The sequence below is a fragment of the Athene noctua genome, chromosome 24, assembly GCF_965140245.1.
Source record: "Athene noctua chromosome 24, bAthNoc1.hap1.1, whole genome shotgun sequence".
Taxonomy (NCBI): Eukaryota; Metazoa; Chordata; class Aves; order Strigiformes; family Strigidae; genus Athene; species Athene noctua.
The window spans coordinates 2,596,787-2,617,724 of record NC_134060.1 but is presented as its reverse complement, the minus strand read 5'-3'; the positions used below and the strand labels follow the sequence as shown (position 1 = coordinate 2,617,724).

At 44.0% G+C, this 20,938-nt stretch overlaps 1 protein-coding gene across 2 annotated transcripts; it reads left to right on the top strand.

Annotated features, from left to right (window-relative positions):
- Positions 1-389: 389 nt before the first annotated feature.
- Positions 390-20,128, top strand: PTP4A2 (protein tyrosine phosphatase 4A2). 2 transcript variants are annotated; one of them, XM_074925843.1, is made up of 6 exons: positions 390-657; positions 8,919-9,596; positions 11,180-11,272; positions 16,305-16,435; positions 18,491-18,565; positions 19,688-20,128. In XM_074925843.1, the coding sequence occupies exons 2-6, from the start codon at positions 9,501-9,503 to the stop codon at positions 19,794-19,796; spliced, it is 504 nt and encodes a 167-aa protein (XP_074781944.1). In that variant the 5' UTR covers positions 390-657; positions 8,919-9,500; the 3' UTR covers positions 19,797-20,128. The 2 variants fall into 2 exon arrangements, with proteins under 2 accessions (XP_074781944.1, XP_074781945.1); XM_074925844.1 differs by having other exon boundaries at positions 390-695.
- The last annotated feature ends 810 nt before the right edge of the window (positions 20,129-20,938 follow it).

The following is a 20,938-nucleotide window of genomic DNA, read 5'->3' as shown; positions in this document are numbered from 1 at the left end:
GGGGCGGGCAGGCGGGGCTGGGCGAGCCGCCCCCGGGCTCTCCGGCCGCGCCGCGGCCATACCAACGTGCGTGTGTGTGGGGGGGGGAGCGGGCTGTACCACCGCCGCCTCCCTCCCTCGGCAGGGGGAGCAGGCCCGTCCCAACAGCAGCGGGAGGGAGGGAGCCGTTCCCCGCCGCACGGGGAGGGGGACCGGCACACCGGGCCGCGGGCTCGTAGGGAGGCGAGGCCGTCCCAGCGCTTGTCGCCATGCCCGGAGCCCCCCCCGCGGGAGGTGCGGGTGGACGCGCCCGGCGAGGCGCCCCGGGAGCGCGGGGCGCGGGGGCGGCCGGGCCCATCCCGCTGCCGGATGTGGGTGTGGGGCGCGGTGTGCCAATCAGCGGCGGGCGGGACGTACCACGGGGCGCGGGCGGGGAGGGAGCGGCCTGTGCGCGAGGAGCCGTCTGGCGGCGCGCGGGCTCTCGCCTCTCTCCCCGCGGCCGGGCCGGACCGGGTCGAGCGCAACCCCAAACCCCGCCACGGGTCCCGTCGCCGCCGGGCCGGGCCTTATCGTCGCCTCGCTCCTTCCCGTCCCCTTTCGCACTTTCCCGTCCCCCGGCCCGGTGTGTGGGAGGCGCCGGGCCCGCTCGGAAGAACGCCGACGCGCTCAATGCCCAGGGTGAGGGGCCGCCGTGGGGAGGAGCCGGGGGGCTTCGGGTGAGGAGGGACCGCGGGAGGACTGAGCCCCCGCCCCGGGGCGGGCCTGGGCTGCGGAGGTGGGGGGGGGGTAGTGGCTCTAGGGCGGCCTGTGGGTGTCCGTACCCCCCCCCCCCCGCCCCGGCTGCTTGGGAGGTTTGGAGGGGATCCCCCGGCCTGTAGGGCTGGTCTGGGGGAACCTCCCTGGCCTGGAGAGTCTCGTTTGGCCCCTGCGGGTGATTTGGAGGGGTCTTTTGTGCTTTGGGAGTCCTGCATGGGCTGCGGGTTTGGTTCGGGGGGGTCCTTGCTGCTCTAGGAGGCTCTCTTTGGTCTGAGAGTCTGGTTCTGGGGGGTTCTTCCTGGCCGGGGGGGTTTCCTGACCTGTGCGCCTTGTTTGGGGAATCCTTCCCAGCCCTGGGGGCTCCCGTGGCCTGAGGAGTAGGCTCGTGGGCAGCTCGCTAGTCTGTAAGGTCCCTACTCTACTTTGGGGCTGGTTTTGGGGGGGTCCCCCCTGCCTGTGGGGTTGGACTGGTGTGAGGGACCCCCATGGCCGCTAAGGCTGGTTTGAGGATAGTAGCCCTTGCCTGCGGCATCAGGCTGCTTTGTGGGGTGTTCCTTCTACCTTCGAGGCTGGTTTGGAGGGTCCTCCCCTCACCTCAGGGATGAGGTTGACTTACAGTGCCCTTCTTCCAGGTCTGTTGTGGCTGGTTTGTGTGGGGCCCCCCCCCCCCTCAGTTGTGGGGCTGGGAGGAGGGGACCCCAAAGGGATGGTTTAAGGGAGGGAGTCTGCCTTGTAGCTGGGCTTGGGGGGTGTTCAGGAGGGGAGGTCATCGCCTGTAGGGCTGCAACAGTGGGAGTTGATGAGGGAAACTGCAGAGGGGTTGGTGTGAGTGAATGGGGGGAGTGTTGCTTGTACCTGGTATGAGGGGCATTTGGAGGGGTTTGTCTGAAGGGAGGGGGTGTCACATATTCCTGTACAGATGGGGGAAGAGTTTGCAAAAGTATGGGGGCTTGTTTTGGGGGAAGGGGGGGGGCCTGCCTTGTCTTAGGACTGGAGATGGTCTCTAAAGGGTAAAGAATTGTGCTGGAAAATGGAGGGGGAAGGCTGGGAGCAGTGTTGGGGGCGTGGGGATCTTTCTCACTCTGGAGGGGGGCATGTGGAGCTGGAAAGGAAGGGTGTCCAGGATGTGGTGGTTTTCCTGGGGTTTGAGTGGGGGCAGGGTTGTGAATGCTGAGGCCAGTTTGTGTAGATAGAGGGCTGCCCTTGGGATTTGGAGCTGCTTGGGCTGCAAGGGGGGAGTTGATGAAGCCTGGCCTGGCCAGGGCAGTGGCTAAAGAAAGTACTGGTGTTGCTGAGGGTGCTGAGTGACCTCCAGGAAGGCCTGAGACAGGGAGCAGTGTACTTACTGGGAATGGCTGTGGTTTGCTGCTTAGTGTGTGCTTTGGTGGGTGAGAAAGCCTAGTTCATGAGAGCTGGGGTTTGGGATTTGGAGTGCAGGCGAGGTTGCGGGTTGGGAGGTGTTACGGTACGGGGATGAGTGTAGAAGTGGCCTCCACTCAGTTGCGGTGTTGGCTCCTCGTGGTTCCTTGGTGTGATTAGTCATGATCTGCTTTTTCTCTCCGGGCAGCTGTGTGCTGGTTGGTTTCGGCGTGAGGAGGAGTAAGGCAGAAAGTTGGCTTTTAAAGGCTACTGTATAAATGGAAACTCGTTTCAAAACTCCCCAAATGAACCAGTCGGGTTCTGACTCAGAACTGCAGTTAGTATTTAAAGAAGAAAAAAGATAAACCCACCACTAGCAGCAGCCAGAAAACTCTATCTCCTTGTGACTCAACACGTAGAAATAGATTTAATGAACTCAACTGCTGGAAAGAAAAAATTTGTTGGAGTTAAGGTAGGGGTACGTATCTGCGTACGGGTGGATGCACAGGCAGGGATGTAGGTGGTCTTCCGTAGGGTTTAGTTGTGATGTTTTTACATACATCCCTCAAACATAGGTGACTGACTTCAGGTTTAATTACCTGCAAATATTCGTCGTTCTCTTCCACACAGGAGTACTAAAACGCTCGTCCTCTATCAGAGCTGAACTGTGATCGCAGCTGGTTTCCTTGCTCCTGCCGCTGGACTTTGCCCCGTGGTGGAATGCCGTGTTGGTTAACTGTTGGGAGGCCTGGGTGGCAGAGCTGGGCGATATGTGGCTCGTGGAAAGGCACGTTTCTGTCCTTGCTTTAAGGAAGGTGATCTGCAGCTGAAGACGTAGCTCTTGAGATAACTGTAGTGCAAGCAGAAAGTTTTTGTAAATGGTGTAGGTTGTGTATTTTGGTGATATCTTCGGAGGAGAAAACACACTGTCAGTGATGTACCGTTACTGAACTAGCAGAGAGGAGCTCTGTGTTGTCTGTTGTATTTGGATTAGCTTGACAGCTGCTTTGCCTGTTACAGAGTCGGAGATTTGAGACAGCTCTGTCTAAACATTGAAAAATAGACCTAATGGCTTGAGAATTTGGGCTAGGAGTTACTCTTTTTGACGCATGTGAAGTGCAGTGCTAGATCAGGCTGGCACCTACTGAGGCCAGTATCGGGCTGATGGATATCATAAGAGAGTATAAAATACCTTTATAGTGGCTGTTGACTTCGGTATCATCTTGCAGCTCCTTTTGCTAATTGTGAAGGGGTAAAGGAGCCTTAAATCTCTTGTTCCTTTTTTCAGTGACAACACTTGAGACGCTGGGTTGCTGTCTCTGTTCAGGTCACTGTTCCGTGTCCCTTGTTACCCCTTGTTTCTCTGTTCTGTACTAAAAAGTTAAATTCTTTTTGGTCTCTCACACTGAAAGTCTAGCTCTGCTTGAAATAATGGACTGTGGATTTTAACAATTGAGACTTTGTGGATGTGCAGTGAAATTATCAGTAAGCTTCAGTTTCAGTTGTCAGACTGAACTTAACTGCCGCAGGAGAAGGAGCCAACTCTCTCCACTAAGTCATTTTTCCGGCAGAGGTATACGGCAAATTCAAATAAGTGAGATGAGTAAGATGCAAGTAATTCAACCCTGTAACTTCACAGAATAATATTCCTGTTGCAGTGTGATTTGAAATCGCTTTTAAGTCCTGCTTGACTTGTTAATGGGTTTTTCGTGGGTGGGTTGGGTTTTTTTGATACTTCATCTTAAAGTGTGAGAGTATGTAGCCTGAGTTGTCAGGGGAGCTGATGATCCAGCAGAACTGTGTTTTCAAAGACCAACAGTTGATACAGCTTAGACGACTCAGCATTCTGATTTTTAGGAGCAAGTTGTTAGTGTCACATACTCAGGAACTTTTGTCTAAAGTAATTTTTGATTTTATTTAAATATAATTCTGTGGCTTAAATGGGCTAAAAGCTTAAATTTCTTAGTGAGGCCTTTTGGTTTTGACTTCAAACACTTTTAGTAACTTTAAACTTTTTGGGCATGGTATGTAAATAACATTCAAATGTGTCCTCTGAAGGGATTTTAGAAACTAAATGGTGGGTGGGGAAGGCGTTCAAAAAATCCTGTGTCAGATCAGCATTTTTAACTACGAAGCAGGTTCTGTTTCACAGGGAAGAAAAGATCAGAAGCGTAAAGCACGCATGCCTATCAGTTCTTTCTGCAAGAGCTAATGCAGTATCTAATTGCTTCCCACTGCCGAGCTCGCCAGGATGATGATCTCTGTGCATCGATGCCTGTGTTGCCTATAGTGGTTTGACCTCGCCCAAATTTAGGGATGACAGCTAACTTTGTGTTGTGCTCCGTTTTGAGGTTTGCTGCAGGATTGTTCTCTCGCTGACAGTCTTGCACGGTACATTTGACAATTTTTACTGTTTCCTGATGTGTCACTTTTAAGTTGAGACTGCTTTAATCTGGACTTTTTTTTTTTCTTGCTGAGGCAGATCTCTATCTGCTGCCGTGGGGTTTACGGCCTCAGATGGAGCGACTAGGTTAGTGAAAAAGGAAACGAATGAGTCACCCGTAGAACTTGTCAGCAGGCTGGGAGGGAGCTCCATGGCGGGGGTGGGTAGGGTGGAACAGTAAAATTTTTGACCTCACCCCTCTCTAGGCACGTGTCACACTGAGCAAACTTCCTTCAGAGAGCGCTCAAGAATTTTTTCCAAGAATGTTAGTTCCAGAGTTTCTTTTCTCGGTATACTAGGAAAGTATATTTTAGAAAAGGTGGTTGCTTCAGTTCTCGCTAACGTGTGTTTCCACTGTTTTAAGGCTCGTTTTGGAGATCTTGATGAATTCTTTCACTCGAACAGCAGCTTGTGCTCCAAATGAACTGGGACATTTGGGTAGTGTACGGGATAGAATGTGGGTCACTCAGCGGGGCAATGCAGGAAGGGGAATAAAAAAAAAAAAATACATGCAGAGTGTCAGGAAAAGCCCGGCCGGGCTGCAGTGTCATGTCAGGCAATTCTTAGGGGCTCAAGTTGTGTACTGTCAGCGTGCTGTGGTGCTCATCTCACGTGTGTAAATGCAAACCGCAAGAATGAGGTTTTACAGAAAAGGAAAAAGAAGAGAATTGAGCAGCTCGTGACCTAACTTTATTAACATCAAATGTGGATTCCCACTTAAAGGAACAAAATTATTCGAGCTGGTTTGAAAATACTTGTCTTCAAAACACCGAAGCATTCTCTTAATACTGACTGACAAATTAGCGGGCTTTGCTGCGCATCCTGTGCACTGGGTTATTTTGAAAGGTGATCCAAGTGACCTTTCCAGAGGTATCTGTGTTTTGTAATCTCTGGAAGCTGCAGCTGTTGCAAGCTGTTTCGCTGTCTCAGCGTGGCCAAGGCAGCGCTTTTACTGGTGTGTTTTGAAGGAGATGGTGGAACCAGGAATTCCTCACGATGTTATTACTTGTTTTTCATTAGACCTGTCTCCCTGAACTTGTACTGGCTCAATACAGAAGAGCGAGTGACTTGCCCTATCGAAGTGTCTAATTTAGGAGTCAATGCAAGGCTGTGAGATGAGGCAGCCACTGGAGATTAATATTGTAGGTGTGTTGGGTTTTTACTTAAGGCAATGTCAAGTGAAGCTTCTATCAAGTCAGGAATCCATTTAACCGTTCTCTCTCAATTAGTTAATCACCCTGATTTATTTATGCTAATTAATAGGACTGCCCCTTGCTTACATTTTAAGCATATTCTGACAGGTTCATAGTGTTTTGAAAGACATTCTTCTCCAGTTGGCCTCATTAGGCTGTATCAAGCGCTCTCGGCGTGTATGGCTGTGAGAGGTGGGGAGCTCACGGTGCTGTTAGTTATAACTCAAATTAGGCCTGTCTGTAGGTGCAGAGACTGTCACAGCTCACTAAACTTGGTTGTACAGATAGGCATCTTGATTGATGATTATTCCCTGATAATTAAGTTAAACAACATCAGGAACTGACTCCCAAGCATATCTCGTTCTTTTCAGATGCATGAATGGTTATTGCTTGGCTTGTTTGTCCTGCTGTCTCTGCTTTTTCTCCTCTGGTTCCTGGTGGAGCTATCGCACCTCATTCGTAGCGTTGACATGTTGGATACTTCTGCTCCCTTTCAGAGGCCAGCCACATAAAACATGTTGTAATGCTTTGGTTTCTCTCCATGTGCTATCTCACTTTCTAAGTATAAAAAGTTGAAGGTTAATTGGCTGAAAAATAATTTCTTGTTTTATGTTGTGCATAGACCTGGTTACTATTTATTGTTGTCAGCTTGAAAGCGCTCAGTGCTCCTGGGATTTTGAAGTGCAAATTTGCTTGCTAACAAGGGAGGAAGAAATTTTAAAGTATTTTCTAGGGGAGATCAGAAGTTGTAGACAATAGGGTTTTTCCTGGTTTTCATTTTCTTAATTAGAAGCCTGGCTTTTCTTTTTAAACTTTAGCTTAACAGCAGTTGAAAGTCATGGGAGGAAGGGATGAATGTGTCAGTAACCAAACTTTTAAAAATAGGGTTATGTGCTACGTAAACTTCTTACCCTTCTGGAAATCATTTTTGAGACTTAAATACAGTGCTTTAAATTTTTAATCACTCCTTAGCTATTAGCTAATTAAACGCTTCAGTAATATTCCTTTGGGGAAGGTAAGATGGTGTCATTCCTGTTCTGCAGATGGGTTGAGCTACTGAAGGTGGCTTGGCCAAGGTCAGACTACAAACGGGTGCAGATCTGAGAGCAACATTTGAGTTGGTGACTCCCCCTGCCATACTTAATTTACTGGAACATATCATCTCCATGTGTCCTTTCTTAATGACTTGGTAAATAGTTTTTACAAAAGACTTTTAAAATAATTGGGTTGCAATTCCCTCTTTGATTTGCTTGAGGGAGAAGTGTAACCACAATGACCCGATTTGATACCTCTCACGGTGCAAATAGCACTGGGTGAGGGTCTTCCAACCGATTTATTGGTGCTGAAAAGAAAAAATGTTTAAATTGTTTGAATGTGACACAACTGCTCTTCGTCTCGCGACAGTGTACTTCGTAATGCTGTAAGCCTCTGGTACTCTGGATCCAGGGTTTGATCTCCTTTGCCAAGATGTGTTGACCACCGTTTTTATCTAAATGACCCTGTTAGATCCTCAGAAGGTAGTTTCAAACCAGTTCCTGTAACATGAGTCTGCAGGTCACTCTCCAGGACGTGTCAGATGAGTGTATGTTCAAATGGGGGAAAAGCAGGCCAGTATTTGCCTGAAAAAAGACTTTCATGCATCCAGTTTTCCAGGTGTTGGACACATGTGGATATTTTAACTTCAGTCATTCTGTTCCTGGTACATCATCGCTACAGCAGACTGTAATACATTTTAACAAAGCCTTTGCTTTGAGATTTGGTAGCATATATGAGAGAGTTGTGACAAATGTGCGAGAACTGACAAGTGTAAGGGCTTGAGTATGATATGTTTAGATGGGACTCTTCCATCTGGGGTGAGACTTAATCCTGTAGTCATTACACTGATAAAATATTCCAGGATTAATTTTTGAAATTTGTATTTCAGTCACTCAGAGTAAGAACTGCATTAAGGTCGGGGGAGGTTATTGAAAACATCTTTGTTCTTGCCTCTGGCAACCTAATTAATGTATTTTTTTGGCATTGAAAACTGTTCTTTAAGGAAATAATTGCTGTTCTTTGGGTGATTTTTGACTTCATGTCAGTGAAAAAGGTAATTTTGTAGCACTTAATTTGACTATTTTAAAGTGAGGATCTCATTAAAATGTTGAGCGCACCAGAAGTTTTGGGTGTGAACTTCCACGCATGTGCGTTTCTCCCTAATTGTATTCACTTGAGTGTGCCACGTTGACCTTTCCACTTGAGTTGCAGGTTTATGACTTCTGGCTGCTAGTTTGGATTTTATTCAACTGATTTAAAACTTTTTCCTTAAAAAAAGAAGTGTCAGTAGTGATTCTTTGGCTTCACACTTTTTAAATGCAGTGAAAAGCCATGTTGCTTATTTAGTATTTCAGCTGTAAATGAGTTGAGCTAGCTTAGCTCCATTTTCATGGTAGAATTACATTGTTCCATGTTTTATTGCTCTTGCTGAAACATCTATTTTTTGAGTCCTGCGTGTTAGGACTGGAAGCTGCTGCTGCCTTAATGCCCTAGTGTGTAAACACAGACAAGACTGTGAATATCCAAAAGTTATTACTGCTAAATGACCATTTGGATGCTTTTAAAATGACTTGATTCCTGGAGGATATCTCCCTATTGCTGTTGGGAGTCTGGTGGTACGATGGCGTTGGTAAAATTTATCTGCTAGCAAAAGCTCGAATATATGGCAGTTTGGTTATGCTTTTATTTCTGTTTGTACTGCTTATTTTGTTCAGAAAATAAAGCCATGCCAACAGTATATTTTTATGTATTTGGGCTCAAGCCGAACAGGTATGACTGTATCAACAAGACATTTTCAAGCACGTACTGGGCTTTGCGCTATTTTCTCCTCTTCTAGGGCACCTGGTTGGGAGGGAGGGGCTGCAGAGAGCACAGAAAGGTTTCCTTGTCTCTGTGACGGTGCCTGGTTGCCAGGAGCAGCGGTTACGAGAAGTCCCGTGTCTCTGGGCTGGAGTGTACTCGGTGCCGAAAGAATATTCGGGATTACATCTGCTGGGTCTCCAGTAAAGATTGATTTTTTTTGTTTGTTTGTTTGGTTGGTTTTTAGACGCAGTCTTATCTAGTCTAATTAGTTTCTCTTGGAGGGTCAATATTTGGTGTTCCTGAAGGCAGAAGCAACAAATCCTCTTATGTGGTATTTTTCTTCTCTTTAGGTGTTCTGTTGGAATATACGTCGCACATTTATGGCGATTCTGAGCGTGAGGGCAGACTTCTGCCAGGCCCAGCACAGCATCCTGGCTGACAAGTGAGCTGAGTGCAGGGGGTTCTACGTGCCATAATTACTTTGCCTTGAAGACTCCAGACACAGCGAACACACTCAAATATATGGGATATCTTCTGCACATTGGAAGCATATTCCTTTTACTGACTCTAGCAAAACTAAGCATCAAGAAAACAAAGTGGAGAGAAAATCTGCCCTTACTTTTTTGCCTCACCAGTGCCTAAATGTAGAACAGGCTGCCTAGTCTTGCATGTAGTCAGAATTTTTGGAGTCTGAAGGATACCACCTGCAGTAATTGAGGCCGAAGTTGAATTCAAGTGGATTCTGAAGCAAACCTGCTTTTCTAGAAGCAAATTCTTTAAGGAACAAACACGTCAAAGCAAGCTCTGATCAATCCCAGGCATTTTAGTGGTCTTTTTAATGTTTTCTGCTGTGAAACGTTTCCAAGGTTATTGATTTTTTTTTTTTTTTTTAATTTTATTTTTTTGGCCCCTTACACATTTTGTTTGCCATTATGAACCGTCCAGCCCCCGTGGAAATTACTTATGAGAATATGCGTTTCCTGATCACTCACAACCCAACCAATGCAACCCTCAGCAAGTTCATAGAGGTAAGGCAGCCAAATGAAGTATCATCCTTCTTTCCTTATATGCTCATAGTTTCTGTAGACAAACTGAACAGTCATTCTTCACACCTGTTGCTCAATGCTTTGGCTATATGTTAACATGTTGAAACTTAAGGCGTTTTTATCTTTGATGTATTGTTCACGTTCTCTCAACAGTATGAGAAGAGAATCCACCAATTGCTTTTTCCAAAGTCCTGCAATTGCAAGAGGCTGGATGAGCTTCCATTTTAGAATACAGACGCAGACCCTTGCCGTCGTTATTGTCCTGATTGCTGAAGCACTGCATGTTCTGTGATTCTAAACATTATTGTTCATTAAATAATGCAGTGCTTCTAATATATCGATCTGTTGCTCATCTTCTGGCTTTTGAAGTAGTTATTAAAATTGTAACTGTTTCTGACCTTTCTTTTCACCCCTGGAGTAGGACTAAGTGCAATACTTGAACTGAAGTTTTAGTTTACAGGATGTGTTACCAAACAGCCCTGCCATTCCTGGAATTGTCAGAGATTTCAGGTGCTGGAATTTAGCACTGAAAAATGACATCTGCCTGGGCAAAACTATGGGAAGAGTCGGTTGGGATGGGCACACCATTACTGACACAATAAAATCTTAAATATGGCAAAATTTAATATGCAGTTTTCTGAAAAAGTAACAGATGGTATCATCAGATAAGCAGTAGTACAGTGTATTTCTGCATTCTGGTTTGCTCCAAACCTGCTGTATCTTTGCGCCCTTATATCGAGCACTTTCATCTTGTGTATGCAGGTCTTTTTCATTCCAAAGAGATCCTGTCATCTGATACTGATGTCTGACTGTGGCTATTAACAGACTTCCATCACTTAGCAGTGTGCTCTTCACCACGAATCTGCTCAGATACTGGTGGATAATTTTGCTTGAAAGCCATATTCTTTTGGTCTTTGATATATATATATATATATTTTTTTTTTCCCCTCATTATTGTGGATTGTCTTATTTTTTCAGGAGTCTTGACTCTGGAATAGGTATTATTGCTAACTGTTAGAAGTTCTAATGATACAGTCCAAGTATGAGAGGAAGTTCTGCTTACTGTATGAACCTTCAAAGTGAACTGGAACAGCTTTTGTTTGATCTTCTGATTATTTATCTAGCACGATGTGCTACTTAGAGTGCATTACAAGGAAGCTGGAGTATGGTGGGGTGTGTGTTCTGTTCCTCCCTGCCTCAAAATGTCAACACTGGCTGAAGCAAACAGTTCCAGGCTTCTATTTAAAGAGAAGAAGAAGCTGCTTGGGGAATATAATCAGCTACTTTAGTGTTGCTCTTATACAAGCAATTTTTTTCCACCGTGGTGTTTCCCTAGAGAAGTATAATTCAGAGGTGTTTCACATTTATTCCTGTCACTCGTAACCCATGTCCTAATGTCAGTCATAAACCCCCCTTCTGTGTTGGCCCCTTGTGTAGTCACCTTGGAGCTGTGCAGTAGTTGCAGTACCGCTGACTCTGTAAAATGTTTAGTTTTGTAGCTGGTGAGAAAGTTCTTGAATTCTTCACTCTGTCAGTGTGCTCACACGTTTTCCTTTTTCTTAAAGGAGCTGAAGAAGTACGGAGTGACAACCTTGGTGCGAGTTTGTGATGCCACTTATGATCAAGCTCCGATTGAAAAAGAAGGAATCCAGGTTCTAGTGAGTTGCCTTTAAAACTGTCTAAAACGGAAAAATTACGTGTCTAGAAGTGGTGGGGATGGCCTTCATGCTTTGGGTAAGATCTTATAACTGTTTCAGATTGGCCAAAAGCAATGTGATCCCCAGCATCAACTAAAGCTGGGTTTGAGAAACTCGCTGTACTTCTGTGAAAGGTACTGCCTGATTTGTTACTATTGCCTGAGTGCTTTAGTTGGAATAGAAATGTCTGTTCCTGGATTTGTTGTGATATTTTGATTGCCTTTTAGTGACTGGTTCGATACTAATCTGGTGTTGGGCCTTGTGGTTCACGCAACTCGATTTGGTCCTTTTCTCTAGATACAGCACTTCTTGGCTTTACCGTTGACCTTCTCGGGATGCAGATAAAACTCCTCTCACTCTTTCAAAAAGTGCCACCTTTTGACACTGTAGCTGACGTGTTGGTAGAGGCTTCCATGGACTGGCTGGAGCAGAATATTGATCAATAGCCTCATCGCTGCTGGTGGCTTCCCAGTTCAGCAGGTGGAATTCCTTAACTCCTGCTCATGGTTAACATTATGCAATGACTGTCTGACTCTGTCGTCTAGTACTGCTTGGTCTTTTAGGGGAAGTTTTTTTAATAGGTGTGTGCTCATACTAAGCTTGCAGGCGGTATTTTTCCAGGCAATACTTCTGAATTATTATACTGTGTCAGATATAATCAGTTGATTTTACTGGAGTGAGTAATACTCTGTTGTGAGGCCAGCAATTGCATCTCACCTTCTTGTTGCAGGTAGTCAGTCTTCTATTGCCTCTTGATTTTTATGGCTCTGTCAGAGGAAAACTTCTGCAGTTTTCCATTAGGAGAAAAACTTGTATCCTGGCATATCTGTGAAAACTCCATGTACAGGTCAGTCAGGTTTCTTGGCTTCCGGCCCTAGTAAGCATTTACTCCAGTTCCAGGCAGCCACATGTGCCTCAGTGTTGTTGGAAAAATCAGTCATTACAGAGCTACCAGTGCTCCTGGGGCTGCGCTCTGGAGTAGCGTTTTTGTTCACTGCAGAGCTGTCCTGGACGTGGACATCACAGCGTTTCAGGCTGTGAAACCTCTAGCTGTGATACTCTGGAGGTTGCCAGAGACTGGAAGGATTAAAATTCTGGTGTAAAAGCCCTCAGAGCCCTGATATAAGCTGGGGCTTAAGAGTGTTTCTGTGTTCCTGTGCCAGAGCAGAGCTCTGAGTTCTTCCTAGAAGACTTAGGGTGGTTTTGCAGGTGTCCAGCCCTGCCAGGGTGGCTGTCCTGCGAGGCCAGCTGACCTTGGCTCCTGCAGTCGTGAGCAAAATCCTCTTTCTCCAGTCCACGGCCGGGGCCCCGGGGCAGCTGCAGGAGCTGGGGAGTGCTCTGGAGCCTGCGCTTCTGAAATAGGTCAGGGATTTTGTTTCTCAAGAAACTTCAAAAACTTGATGTTGGCTAGGTTTGAACTGAACGCAGTTTTTTTGAGGAAGCTTTGCTAAAAACTGGAAATGGTGCTTCCGCCAGCTCTGCTCCATTCTGTTGGAGAGCCTTTCACTTTGAGTAACACATGCGAGAGTCTTGTGTCTGTACACATTTGCCTCAGCTAACAAGCCTCTCCCCGTTGGGTACGTACCAGTTCTTAGTATTCCACTGCTGCAGAAGGCAAGACAGGAGAGAGCATAAATCCACCAGGCGTCTGCTAAGGGTGACAGAAGGCAGGAGGTGGCAGGGAAGGTTTGCTGTTAATGTCATCACTGATCCTGATGATCCCAGTCATGAGCTTGTCTTAGTAATTTACTCTATTGCAATAGTGTTTTGCTGTTTGTGAGCAGCTTAACTAGTCACCGCCACGACCACCTCCTGTATAGCTTTTCCTTCCGATGAATGCGTGCTTTTTCAAAGCAGAGTCCTGTTGCTGTTCAGAAATGGTATTGAATTACCAGCTGGCTGAGAAAATAACACATCACTATTTCAAGTTAATATTTGCTTGCAAAAATAACACAAAGATTAAAAACACAGCCTGAGAGAGATTAGTGTCTATTTTAAAACTGTTGAGGTCAAAAGCGTGGTGAAACTCCTGGAAATGAGAGCATTATAGCAAAGCCTGCTCTTACGCCGTGATACAGGATCATGGACTGGCAAGATGGGTAGAATGTGGCAGCTACAGAGTTGCTCTGGCAGATGGCATAGTGAGAAAGTGGAGAATTAGATGTTCCATGCTTGAGGTAGTACTATTGCATGCGCATGTTTATCAACAGAGATTAAATCCAGGAGACAGGAGGCGGGGATGGATTTAGTTTCTGTGGGCTTCTGCAGTTCTTCGTTATGTTCATGTGTAAGGTCTTGTAACAGAAAAGTGTTACATCAGAAAAACTGGTAGGTTTTTTTCTGAAAGTATTTTTGCCCTGGCTGGCAACCAGGGAGGCTGCTGTAGTTTTGTTCATCTTCAGTATCTAAGACACGTTTCATTGTTCTCCCTCTATCAGTCCCTCGTTTACTGTTCATCCCTGGGTCAGGCTCTCTTTACGCTCCGTGCCCTCCAGAATGGTCCCCGCTGCGTGCCAGCTGGCGGTCGGCGGTGCCCGTGCTAGAGATGTGACTTCGTTGCCATCAGATTTGTACCGCATTGCCGTGGGCTCTGCTAGTGATGGTGGGGAAGTTCTGTGCCGGCGGCTGCGCCCTCATCCTCCGCAGGTGCAGGCGGTTCTGGGAGCGTTGTGCTGCTGTAACTTCAGTGCCAGTTGCAGGCGGGTTTTGAAGGAGGGGTCTTTGTCACCTTAAAGTCCCGTTAGCGCTTCTTGGTGATCTCAGTTCTACGTTGCCAATCCTGCAGTCGTTTTCCCGGAGGTGTTCTGCTGAGCAGGCTGCTCCAGATAAAGGGTAAATAAGAATAACCCTTTCCTGCCTATCGTCCTTCCCGGCTACTGCGAGGTGGCACAGAAGACCTATATTTTCTGTTTGTGCAATCTCCGTGCATCATCCTGGTTATTAATGACTGTTTTGGTCGTGGAGCTTAGCCATTTGTTTTCTATCCTGTCCGACAGGAATTCAAGAGGCGATGCTGGCAGAACTCATAATCAGGAAAAAAATGGCAAAACTTTGCTGCAATTACTCCTCTAGTCTCAGAATTATTCTTGTTGCTCATTCTGGGCAGTGTCCCAAGCTGCAGTATTTTATCAGTGCTAATTTAACGTCATTGTTGTACCATTCCTGAGAAGGTGATGCTCTGTGGGGAAATGACGATTGTGATTAATTCAGGCCAGCACAGAGTTGTGTGGACACGATGATTAACATGTAAGCTAAAGGCAACATAGTAAGCTTCTGTATTTGGTCTGAAGGAAAGGATTTAATTTAATCTAAAACTAGGACACAGAACTGACATGTAAATCCTGTTCTTTGCAAGGCAGTTTCAAAAGAGAGTGTCTTGTGATGGGTAATGCCTCTTCTCTTGGCAGCCTGTACATCTGTTTCTGGGACAGTGGATGACACTAGGCCTAAAATAATATAGCTAGCAGTGGATTGAGTGGAAAATCTCGTAAAACCTTTTTATTAGAAAGAACAAGTTTTACTTCATCATCTTGTTTCTATAGCCTTTTGTTTTGCTGTGTTGTCCCAGATATTTTTAATTTCCCATTTGCTTTGAAAAAGGAGTTCTCTGCACTCTTCCGACTTCGTGTATCTTTTTGAATTAATCATGTATAAAGTTACTTCAGTAACTTAAAACTTCTTGGTTTTCTTGTTCCAAGACACAGTTTTCCACCTTGTAGCTTTTCTTAAGTGCTAACACATTTATATGGTGCTCTTGGGCTGAGGTCTGTGCTAAGCTGTACTTGCTATTCAGGAAGTATTAGGGTAGCAGTAAGTGCATTTCAAAATGAAAAGTCTGGTGGATTTTTACCTTTGGTTGTACTTGTGCGGTTTCTGCATTCTTCTTTCAGGTTTCAGAGAATATTACTTCCTGTTAACCTGCTCTCAAGATACTACATGAAAGACTTGTTTCTAGCCAGTGGGGGAAGAAGAGGGCTCATTTCAAAGCCTTTTCCCTACCATTTGAAGAGGGGGTTGAATAACGTGAAACTCTGGCTATAAGTCTCTTGTAAAATGTGTTGCATTCATCTAATGAAAAGTGCTAAATAACTACTAAGTATTATTTTTTCCCTTGCATCTAGGAGTGCTCTTTTTACAGCCCTCCCTGTGTCTGAGCAGATTATAAAGCATGTGATGTTGTGCTTGGTCTTGAAATGTAGGACATGTAGTACTCCACTTAGCACAAGTTCCAGGAGAGAGCTGTGACCTCGAGAAAATGGGAAGCTTCTCACATGTAATTTTGATTTACAGCCATGCTGATGATGTTAAATGTGGCCTGGATAGTTTAAATGTTGGCTGCTCCTTTAATAGGCAGAAATGTAATTGTAACTGCTACTTAATTATTGCTTAGACAGGGGCAAAGTTGTCTTTTTTTTCGTTGTGAATGTGTTTTTTGACTTAAAAATACACAATTAGTCTCAACTGTCTTGCTTATTGGATTCACAGCAGCTGGACAAGCTGATCCATTTGAGTTGTTCGGAAGTACCTTCTCCTCTGCTGATTCCCTTGAATTGAAGTAGCTTCTCTGTACAGACTCTGAAGTACAAATAGTATTTTGAAAGGTTGACACAACTACAGGCGAAAGTCTACAGAGTTCTCCTCTTTCAAATGTTTATTTGAAATGTCTATTGATTTTTACATATATTTTAATAAAATGAGATTTCAAGGGCAGCTATTTTTCTAAAAATTCTATAATGCAAAGGAGTTGGTGTAGAGTTTTATTGCCATTTTATTGAAAAGTGCAATCAGATGGTTGTTAAACATTTAGTGTTGCGTGATGATACTGACTTGCAAACTTCTGTGCAGGCAGGAGAAATACCCATGGAACTGTTTGTGTAAAATGCGTTCTTGCTGAATGCAGTATTACCCTTTTCCCAGTTATGGTGACCTTGCCGTTGATTACGGATTGAAATCTGTAGACTTAATGTAATTATTTTTTTTTTTTCTTTCGAAGGACTGGCCGTTTGACGATGGAGCACCACCCCCGAATCAGATAGTTGATGACTGGCTAAACCTGTTGAAAACCAAATTTCGTGAAGAGCCTGGATGCTGTGTCGCTGTTCACTGTGTTGCAGGGTTGGGAAGGTTGGTGTTCCTCTGTCTTGGTTTTATGCTGCACTTAAAGTTAGTTTATTTGTTTGGGACGTAGGTCATGGAAGGTGTTAAGTAAATACCAGTTTCTCTGCTTTCTCCCAAATGATGCTTTAAAGCAGCAGCGTTGTTTGTGTCATTAAAGCAAGAGAGACTTACTGCAGCTTAAAAATCTTCAGTAATTTCATAACTGTGACTGAGGATGAGAGGAGAAACTTGGGGAGATTGTTCAGAACACTTCTGTCAGTCATGCGATGGGAGCAGTTAGAGATGCTATTAATTTGAAAGCATGTGTCTTTCTGCTCAAACAGTAAAATCTCTTGTGTTTCTTGACAAATACAATATACGTGTATAGTAAAATTTCTGAGGCTATAAAGTTGGGTTTTTTTAATTTCCTCCTATTTTCAACTGGTATACTATTAAGCGTGTGGTAATAAAAAAAGGCATTTAGAAAAAACTGGTTCCATTACTTTCTTACTCTAAAGTGGCTTTGCTTCAGTTTCCGGAAGAGTTAGGCTTGTATTTCTTGCTTACATGCAGACTGATGTTTCTCTCCTCACCAATCAAAAATATAACTTCCTTCTATGGGAAGAACTTCCTTTTAAAATGAAATTAACCAAAAAAAAAAAAAAAAAAAATTGTTTCAGGAAAGCTAAACGCTACATTTATATTCCCAAATGTAATCTCTGAATGTTATGTTTATCCTATGGGCTCAGAGGAAATGGAGCTTAAGTGTTAGTATTCTTACAATATTTAAGGGTATGAATGAGTGGCCAAGAAAGACAGATTAAAGAAGTCAAGTAATCACAGAGTTGGAGCGCATCAAATTCTTAAATTTTCACTTCTAGAGAAGAAGAGGTGGGGGAAATGAAAAGATAGAGGGAGAAATGGCCAATATTTAAAGACACAAGAGCCAAAACCCCAAGGCAATTAACATTGGTTTATCCATTTCTGCTCTATTTTTATCTGAGGAACATCTTTAGGAAGGTGGCCACATGTAACTCAAGTGATTTTTCAACTCCTGTTTCTTGCATAATATCAAGCCAAAGGCTACCAGAAGCTTCCCATCCTCTGTATGCCACACAGACCCGTGGTGTGTCTGTTCCTTACAGAATGACCTTTTTGCTGCTTTAGTCTGTTCTCGGACTATTTCTGGCAGGGGGAAACGCAAGAGCTTTACAGGTTTTGCGTTAATCTGGAAAACTGTCTACCTGGAGTTGGGGATTTCGCACTGAAATTCACACTTCTTTTTTTTTGTTACAGTGATTTTTGAAGTTCCAAATTGTTTCCTTTGGAAAGTGAATTAATTCTGCTCGTGCAGGTGCAGCATGACAGTAATAGTTGTTTATCCTGAACTGTGTTTTTGTTTAGCCATGAGTACAAGTTCTCCAGTTGTAGCACCTGTTTAATCTTTCCCTGCTCTGCTGTCAGAGGGGCCTGTTGCAACTCTTGTGTGTTTAGTGGGGTGAACATCAATCCAGGAGAGACTGTGTGTACTGTGATTTCTGCTTGCTCTTACACTGATCCAAAAAGCCAGCTCTTTACACCGATCCAATTTCCAAACTGTGGACCCCAAAGTAGAAAGTTATGTCCTATTGTCCCCAGAACTCCTTGTTCCATGTACAGCGTATAATTAAAAAAAAAATTAAAAAATCTGTATAAGTCATTTGTTCAGTGCTTCGCAGATGTGTCTCACGTACAGCTAAATCTACAGTGTCATAATGCATGCAGGAGGTATTACACACTTGTTTTAGCAAAGTAGAAAATTAGGTTATAGTAAAATGAGGAAGCATAAAAATCTAGAATTACTGTTTCATGCCCCAAACACTAAGGAGCTATTAATTTTTATTTTTTTTTGTGCGTGCTGGAAGCAGAGCTGTCTGCTAAAAGAAATTTTACATGAGGTACTCAGCAGGCAAATGTCTTTCTGTACATAATGCTTAAAGAGAAAATACTTAAGATCTCTGTTTATAGCTTAATTTGATGTATTTTGAGGGGTTCAATATATTGTTTCTCTAGATCTTCTTTAAATATTGATTTCTCCTTTAGGGCTCCTGTTCTGGTTGCACTTGCTCTCATTGAATGTGGAATGAAGTACGAAGATGCAGTTCAGTTTATAAGGCAGTAAGTTAAACTTCCCCATTCCCAAGAAATCTCTCTGTTTATGTTGTGTTTGAACGACATGCATCTTCAGCAGAGTTTGTTAGATTTCTGATTTGCTTTCTAGTAGCTATCTCCTGACAATAATGGGCATGACTTTGACATTGATGCTGAGGCTGTGCCCTTTCCTCTGTTTACAGTTGAGGATTTAAAAAAAAAAAAAAAAAAAAAAAAAAAAAGAAAAGATCTGGGCTTATATATTAAGCCATTGACCCACGTCCCAAAGATTTTGAACTTGGGAGGAAAAAATGTCTAGGCTAGGGCTATAAAAATTGTGGATGAATTGAACATGGGCTAATTGCTTCTAATTTAAAAGAAAAGAAATAATTGTACTGAGGTTGGGCCCCCAAGCAGAATTTCTGCAGCAAGTAGGTGAGCACCAGCACTGCTCCAGGTGTTGTGGGTGAGTGTGCAATCCATGCAGGAAATGTCAGCAACCACCCTGTCTGGAAAATAACAAAACTGGTGAAGGATGAGACTGCAGAGCTCTGTTGGTTTAGTGATAACATCAGATCTTGAAATGAAGCCCAGCAGGTAAGATTATGTTGAATGAGCTTTGCCAAAAAAGCAATTCATCCTTTTATGGATTCCCAGGGTCTTTGGTTATCTTTGTAAACTGTATTGCTGTCAACAGATTTTTCTAAATTTTTCCTTTCTTAAATTCCTTTTCTGGGTACAGTACCTTTTATACCGAGAAGCTCTTTTCTGAGAACCTCTTACATATTTGTATCTGAATGTCACGGTCTGTCTTAGCTAATATAACAAGTAGCACGTGCAAGGAAAGGGTGACCTTGATGTTGTTCAGTGACTACTGCTGGCAATGGAAATAAATTCTCCCCATCCAAGACAATATGCTGAAATTTGCTAACCGGATTTTGATTTTAATATTGGCATGTAGGTGACGAACTGCATGTGCTGGCCTGGTTTATCCTCCCTCAGAGTGTCAATGGATATGGCACCAAGCCAAAATGCTGTTTTGTAGATGCAGAAAAGCTTTGAAACAAGGACTAATCTGCCTTAGAATGTACATGGTGATTGAAGCAGTACTTTTTCCATTGATATTAGCCTTCATTCTCTTTGTTTTAGGAAAAGGAGGGGAGCTTTCAATTCCAAACAGCTGCTTTACCTTGAGAAATACCGACCTAAGATGCGATTACGCTTCAAAGATGCCAACGGTCACTGCTGTGTTCAATAAAAAAAAAAAAAAAAAAAAAAATCTCAAACGAAGGCAGAAGTTAGCATGGCTGTTTTCTGGACTCTTGGCACCTGGAAATGTGAATCTGGAATCAAACTACGTCATCAAATTAGTGGTGGAGTCAGTGCTCCTCAACCTCTGTCCTAATGGTGGTGATGATTGAAAAAAATAAAAATAAAAAAAAAAATTAAGAGAAACATTTCAGTGAAGGATTGTTTTCTCCTTAAGCTGCAGTTTGAACATCTGCAAGGAGAAAATCAGTTTCTGAACCTTCTGTATTTTTAACTTTTTAAGAAAAGAAATAAAGTAAATTTTATGTCTAAGGAAAACCAGCAGAGCATTGGCTTGTGCAGAAACTATTTTCTTGATTTGAGGAAAGTACCCCGCAGTTAGGGCCCGATACATTAATTCCTATGGGACTCTTTTAAATGGAGTTGCCTTTTGTTTTTTAACCTTGCTGGGACCTGGCAGAGAGGCGTGAGGAGGAGCCTTTGCTGTATGGGAGCAGTCTGACAGCCTTAAGCCCACCCTGGGCATATTCTAGAGATTCAGTGATGTCTGTGTTGTATGTCTACGTGGTGTTCAGACTCTGCAGGTGTGAAAAAACATTCTGGTGGGCTTTAACAGAAGACTCACTGCCTAATATCTTTGGTGATTCTGCTAAAGGCCTTTTCTGATCGGTGGGAGATGGTGCTTTTAACTGTGTGAGTGTGTGTGTGTGATTTTATGTGTGTGCGTGTCAGTCTCACTTTTTCCAAAGAATTTGGCTGAAATGTTAATTGTCTTTCTGTTGCTAGATAAAAATCTATCCCGGCAGAAGACTGATGTCCAAAAGTGTCCTAGGTGAGCAAGGGGCAATTCAGGCAAGGACTTAAAATTAATTTATCTGTCATAAGGAAGAAGAAGAGGCTTTTTGCTGCTGTCCAGATTCTCTGCCTTGCTGAACACAGGCGATCAGGCCTGGGGGAGGGTCTCACGTGTATCCTCTCTGAGGTGACAATGGTGTGACACAGAAACACGGTCCACGAATAAACGCCTAGTGTGGGTATTTTCCCAGACTAGCCCTCATGTACAGTTCAGTTTAACCACTGATTGCCTTGTTATTTTTTTATTAGGCTCTTTTGGAGGGAGTATCTCTAGGT

Excerpts from the sequence above, each read along its gene's own strand:
- PTP4A2 (XM_074925843.1), top strand. The coding sequence starts at position 9,501 with ATGAACCGTCCAGCCCCCGTGGAAATTACTTATGAGAATATGCGTTTC. Across the intron at positions 11,273-16,304 it reads AAGAAGGAATCCAGGTTCTA|GACTGGCCGTTTGACGATGG; the intron begins GTGAGTTGCCTT and ends TTTCTTTCGAAG. Across the intron at positions 18,566-19,687 it reads GCAGTTCAGTTTATAAGGCA|GAAAAGGAGGGGAGCTTTCA; the intron begins GTAAGTTAAACT and ends TCTTTGTTTTAG.